Source organism: Chinchilla lanigera, unplaced genomic scaffold, assembly GCF_000276665.1.
Source record: "Chinchilla lanigera isolate Chin_1 unplaced genomic scaffold, ChiLan1.0 scaffold00015, whole genome shotgun sequence".
Lineage (NCBI taxonomy): Eukaryota > Metazoa > Chordata > Mammalia > Rodentia > Chinchillidae > Chinchilla > Chinchilla lanigera.
The window spans coordinates 6,942,853-6,948,938 of NW_004955416.1; the positions used below are offsets into that span (position 1 = coordinate 6,942,853).

Genomic DNA, 6,086 nt, shown 5'->3' on the forward strand with positions numbered 1-6,086 from the left:
TTTCTCTGGTACCGGGAACCGAACTCACGACCTTGCGCTTGCCAGGCAGGCGCTTTTGCCGCTGAGCTAAATCCCCAGCCCCTATATTTTTATTTTTTGAACGAGTGAAGACTTGGGGAAAAAATCACAAGAGTAGGAAAATGTATAGCTACAGTCTAGTAGTTCTATTTCTTTTTTTTCGTTTCTTTTTTTTTTTTTTTTTTGGTACCAGGAATTGAGCTCAGGACCTCACAGTCAGGCGCTGTGCCCCTGAGCTATATCCCCAGCCCTTGATAGTTCTATTTCTATATAGAAGTTTAGAAAGGATCTTTAACCAGGTGTGTTTGCATACATCTGTAATCCCAGCTGCTTGGGAAGCTGAGGTAGGAATGTTACAAATTTGAGTCCAACCTGAGCAACTTAGTGAGGTCCTGTCTCAAATTTTTTAAAGGGCTGGGAGTATAACTCAGTGCAGAGGCTTTAGGTTCAATTCCCAATACTCAAAACAAAATAAGTATTGGTGGATTGATGTTGAAAAATCTGTAAGACACATAGTTGAATGAAAAAAAGGAGAATAACATATACAGATAATATTGCTTAAAAAATAATCCATCTCCAAAACACTATTATTTTGGATGGTCTTTTATGCTTATATGTAAATGCATAGAAAAAGGTCTATAAGAATATACACTAAGAAAAGAGAAGAATTGGAGAGAGGTTTTAGTCAAAGACTATTATTAGTAGTAATATTTTAATATTTGCGTAGAAAAGGTATGTTCTCCTGATCTAATAAAAATTAATTTTAAATTTAGCAGAAAATACAAAATCTTACACAGAGGATTTTATTGGAATTTTGTCTTGCTCTTTTGAATATGAAATCAGGAATGCTTTGCTTTTTAGTGGTGTGACATAATAAAGTGTTATCCTTTATGATATGGATACCACTTTATACATATACATTTTTTTCCAGAATTCATGATTACAGTTGATTCAAGTATATTATTTATAATTAGGGACAAGTGCTATCAAGTGGGGCCACTAATGGTCATGTTACAATAGCCAGCTTAGGGTAGTGGCACAGTGGTTCTTACATACCTCCTGAGGGCTTCTTAAAAGTACAAATTATTCTCCACACCTCCAGAGCTGTTTACCAGGTCAGTGTTGAAGTCAAAATGGTATTTGTAATTTATAAGTAAATACACTTCTAAGTGAATTTAAATTAGTAAACATTTCTGCAGCATTTACATACTGAGCACCAGCCTGGAAGCAAATGGAGAATGAAAATAAAGTGCAGTTTTTATAGAGGCCTGGAAACTTTTGTTTGTTTTAGGTAGTGGAAGTAGGCTATGAAATTTTGCCCCCATTAACAGTTTAATGACTTGCCCTGCTAAATTAAAGTGAGACTGAAACTGCCAAGCAGGGATCTCACTTTGAGAACCCCTGGGATAAAGGCATGGCTTGTTTATAGTCATTTAAAGCAAAACAAAAATGATTGCTCACTAGAACATTACATGACAAATTAGTAGGCTCAAGGAGTGAGGATTAAAAGAAAGCATGTGTCCAGATGTGAGCCTTCTAAGATTTTTTTGTTTTTGTTTTTGTTTGTCTTTTTGAGACAGGGTCTCACTGTGCAGTTCAGGCTGGCCTTGAGCTCACTCTGTAGCCCAGGCTGGTCTCGAACTTGCAACAATCCTCCTGCCTCAGCCTCCCTTTCTGAGTGCTGGGATTACAGGTGTGGGCCACCACTCCCGGCCTTTCATTAAACTGTTAATGGAAGGAAAAATCCATAGCCTACTTGGAAAAAAAATAGTTCTATGCCTCTATAGAAACTAAATTTGTTTTTTTAATTTTCCATTGCACCCAACCTGGTGCTCAGTGTATAAATTCTACAGAGATGTTTCTTAACTTAAATTCACTTATAAGTGCATTTTAGTCCATAAGTAACATGAATCCTTTTATGTGTATTTAAAAACAAATAAAGCCATAGTTAAAGGCTGTGCACTAACTAGGTTGGCATTTATTCTGTGTGCTACCAAGTGTCTTCATTTCCTCTCTCCGAGGTGCGTTTGCCTGGATGACAAGGAGAGATGGAGCCCTCAGCAGCTGTTGAAACATAGCTTTATAAACCCTCAGCCCAGAATGCCTTTAGTGGAACAGAGCCCTGAAGGTGAGTCTGTCACTAGTCTTTTTCGATACTCTGTTTGACATTAGTATATTTTGAAAATATGCAAAAACCCAAAACTAAAAGGGGCTGTGTGGGTTATTTATTATTTATTTTTATCTATTTTATACCAGTCTTTACTTAAATCCATTCATTTATGAACAGTCACTTTGTATGTGGGACTCTTTCTTCACCCTGACCTTCCCAGTCCCTACCGATGGAGTAAGTGTCTACTGGTGTTGCCTCTTTGGGTGATTAGTCAGCTCTATTTTGGGGACAAGTTCTCAAAGTCATGGTGATCCTCCTGCCTCAGCCTCCTGAATGCTGGAATAATAAGTGTGCACCACCAGTCCTGTCTAGTCACCTTCCTTGTCATGTCACCCTTGACGCGGTGTAGCTAGATGTTCCTGCTGATGCTGAAACAGCAATTGAAGAATGTCAGTAGCAATCAGGATAGACGAAGGGACCTGGGTTTGAGTTCTGGCTCTTTAGTTCAGCCACTTGTTCTCTGTCTCGGTTGCCTACACCATAAAATGGTCTGATTTTATATTTCTCCTTACTTTAAAAAGGACAAGGTAAGGAAAAGTATTAGCAGGTCACTCAGGTAAGAGGTACTGCTTTCAAGTCATGGTCGGGGCCCTCTTCCAGTGTTCGTGTCCTTGTATTCTGTAGCTGTTGTTGTTTTTCTTGTTTTTATTTTTTTGTTTTGTTTTGTTTTAAAGAGAATAAAAAAAAATTTGAAACAATACAGAATTTCAAAAAACAAGATGATATGAATTCAGCAATGGTTGTTGTATTGCATATTGTTGTCTTCAGATTACCTGATATAAGCATGCAAAATTGGTTAAGAAAAATTAAGCATTAACTGTCCCTTTCAATAAACCAATAGAAATTAGTAGTACAGTTATCTTAGCTATCTTGTGTGCGTCTCTTCTTTCTTTCTTTCCTCCTTTCCCTTGTTCCTGTTTTTCTGATGCCCTTGTTATTTCTCTCAGATTCTGGAGGCCAAGATTATGCTGAGACTGTTATTCCTCGCAGCCAGCTGCCCAGCTCTGCATTCTTCAGCGAGACACAGAGCCAGTTTTCCCGCTACTTCATTGAGTTTGAAGAATTACAACTTCTCGGCAAGGGCGCCTTTGGAGCGGTCATCAAGGTGTGGTGCAGGGTTGTTGCCGGCCCATTTCTCCTCGTTCTGTATTCCATTCTCACCTCAGTCTTGAGAGTGGGCGGGGAAATAGACAAGACCATTTGAAACTGTCTCCACCTTCGCTTTCCTGGGGTTCAAGATGTTATTTAAAGTCACACAGAACACATTAAGAGCACACCCTCTCCCTGTCCTTGCTGGGTACAGAGCATTAACTGAAAACACTTGATCATAACAGTGCTTCAGGCAGAATCCGGACCTCCACACAAAGAACATTTTCATGTGATTTAGTTCAGGAAAAAAACAAACTGTTCTCTTTTCTTCCCATTTGCTATTACAATTGATGTGGAGATAAGCATTCTAAGGTTAGAACAGAGGTGGAATCCATACTGGGAGATAGCCCAGATGCTCTTGATAGCTTTCATTTTCCAACTCTTAGCAAGAGGGAAAATTAGTGACATATTATTAAAATGTGCTTTGCTAGGTCCTCTTTCTTCAGTCTATTTGAATGGTTTTCGTTAATATCTTTCCTTTGTACATAGAGGTTTCAGCTATTTTTATATAGTTTAAGTAATTTTTAAGCTGCAGATAACCCAAAGTAATGCTGTATTACAAAGTACATATGATCCAAGTACATAGTGTCATTTTTCACATATGAAAGTGGCTGTCAGTGGGGCATGTATGTGTTCCGGGTTCTGAGTGTTGAGGAAGCATTGCTCTTATTGTAGAAAGCAGCTTCAGTTCAAAAAAGAATTAATTTAGTTTTCCTACAGCAAAGCAAACATAATCTTAAGCAAGCTAGGAGCTCTGATCAGAAAGATCATAGTTTTTAGAGGATTTTAACTTTATTATTTTGATCAAGTCCTCTACCATCTTTATATTTTAGATGCTTGAATGTAAAATATTAAGAAACTTAATTTCCTCGTGGATACTTAAAATGATTTGTGAAATATATAACTAGAGCATCCTTGTACTTTTAGCCCTGCATTTTTCTTGTAGTTTCTTCCTGTGAGAACCTACAGCCTTCTTTTCCTTCTCTGAATTTCTGTCTCTCAGGAGGGCAGTCTGCTCAGGGATCTGGCAGTGTCTTAATAATTAAACCCTTTACTGTTTCTCTTCTCTTCTTTCTTCCTTCCTTTTTTCACCCCAATGTTGGAGATTGAACCCAGAGCCTTTACTCTGAGCCATATCCCCATCCTTTTTTTTATTTTTTATTTTGAGACAAGATCTAATTAAGTCACTAAGTTGCCCAAGCTAGGCTCAAACTTGTGCTCCTCCTACCTCAGCCTCCCAGAGTGCCTGGATCACAGGTGTGTGTCACAATGCCTGGCTACTTTTTCATGTTGATAAATGAATCCCTGGGTGCTTCTGGGGGTGTAGCAAGCTCTGCTGTGCCATCAGTGGCTCAGAGCATGCATGCTTACTGAGACAGGAAATTCAAAGACAATGCCAAGACTTCCAGCCGCCCCATCCCTATAATATAGCAGTTGTTCTTGGAGCGCATTGCACACTTCAGGTTGTATGGCTACAAACCTTACCTTTCAACTACAAGACATTCTTACAAGATGAATGTAACCCGCTCAGTCCAGGTGAGGCTAAGAGCAGTTATGTACTGTACTTTGCTGAGGTTATGCACATCTGATAAGAAGTGAAACCAGAGTTCAGACCTTCATCTGCTTACTCCAAAGCTTGTGTTCTTGCCACTGTTAGCACACAAAAAGCTTGTCTAGAACTCTTACCATATTCCTTTCTTTTTCCTAGGGTACTTTTCTTCTATAAATTTTTATTAGTCCGTGTTTGCAGTACATAACGATCACATCCCTTGTGGGGGATTGGCGCATGTATGTAACACATCTTAATTCCTGCCTCATCCCCTTCGCCTCCCTTCCCTCTCCCGTCCTTACACCTCTTAGCCCCTTTCCCATTTGCCAAAGATCTATTTCCTATTGCCTGTCTTTCATTTTCCCCTATTTTGGGTTTCTCATATGAGAGAACCATGAAATGTGTTTTTAATGGTTTAATTGAAACCCCTGAGCCAAACAAGAAAATGATTCTTTCTTTAGTAATCAACTAATTCCTGGGCCGGGGATACAGCTCATTGGCACAGCGCCTGCCTGGCAACCTCAAGGTCCTGAGTTCAATTTCCAGTACCAAAAATATATATAAATAAATAAATAAACAAACTCACAAACAAATTGATTCCCCCCTGCCCAGTGTGCTGGTTGTGCCTTCTACTTGACGTACCTGGTCCAGACCAGGAAATAGTGGTCTCTCGACCCGCATGGTCCAGACTGGGCTCCAGGGAAAGAAGCTCTGGAACTGTTAATTCAGTCAGACCAATCACAGGGTTCAAGGGCCGGGGTGAGGGTGCCTCCATCTGTAGGAGGTGGGTACTTGCCCTTGAAATAGTTTCTTATAGTCTTATTACTTTATTGTGCTATTTAATGTATTATTCTGGCTGTAGGACAGATTATCAACCCTAAATCTTAGTTGTGTAACAGAATCAGTGGTCATTGATTGTGTCAGTAGCCCTTTCTCCATGAGGCCATGACAGAGGCACTTTAATCCTCAAAGTCACCATGCCATGCAAATGGTATAAGTGCCATTTTATAGGTAAGATAATTGCATGCTAAGAAAATTAAGTAAACTCCTCAAATTATGACAGATTTATAAATCAAAGACTTATCATTTGTCTTCAGATCTGTTAAAATTTCTGGAGTTTAATTTGTCTTAGTGACTAAATGTGGGGGGAAAAAGTCACCTGAAAACTTACACTGGCTTTAAAAAACAAACTCTTTTTTT

General features: G+C 39.1%; 1 protein-coding gene across 1 annotated transcript in view; it reads left to right on the top strand.

Moving 5' to 3' along the window:
* Nucleotides 1–6,086, top strand: part of Eif2ak4 (eukaryotic translation initiation factor 2 alpha kinase 4) — a 107,706-nt gene that overhangs the window by 44,956 nt on the left and 56,664 nt on the right. Inside the window, exons 10-11 of the mRNA XM_005381212.2 lie at nucleotides 2,040–2,146; nucleotides 3,136–3,293. Of these exons, the coding sequence (XP_005381269.1) occupies nucleotides 2,040–2,146; nucleotides 3,136–3,293 (265 nt within the window). The remainder of the gene's footprint in view (nucleotides 1–2,039; nucleotides 2,147–3,135; nucleotides 3,294–6,086) is intronic.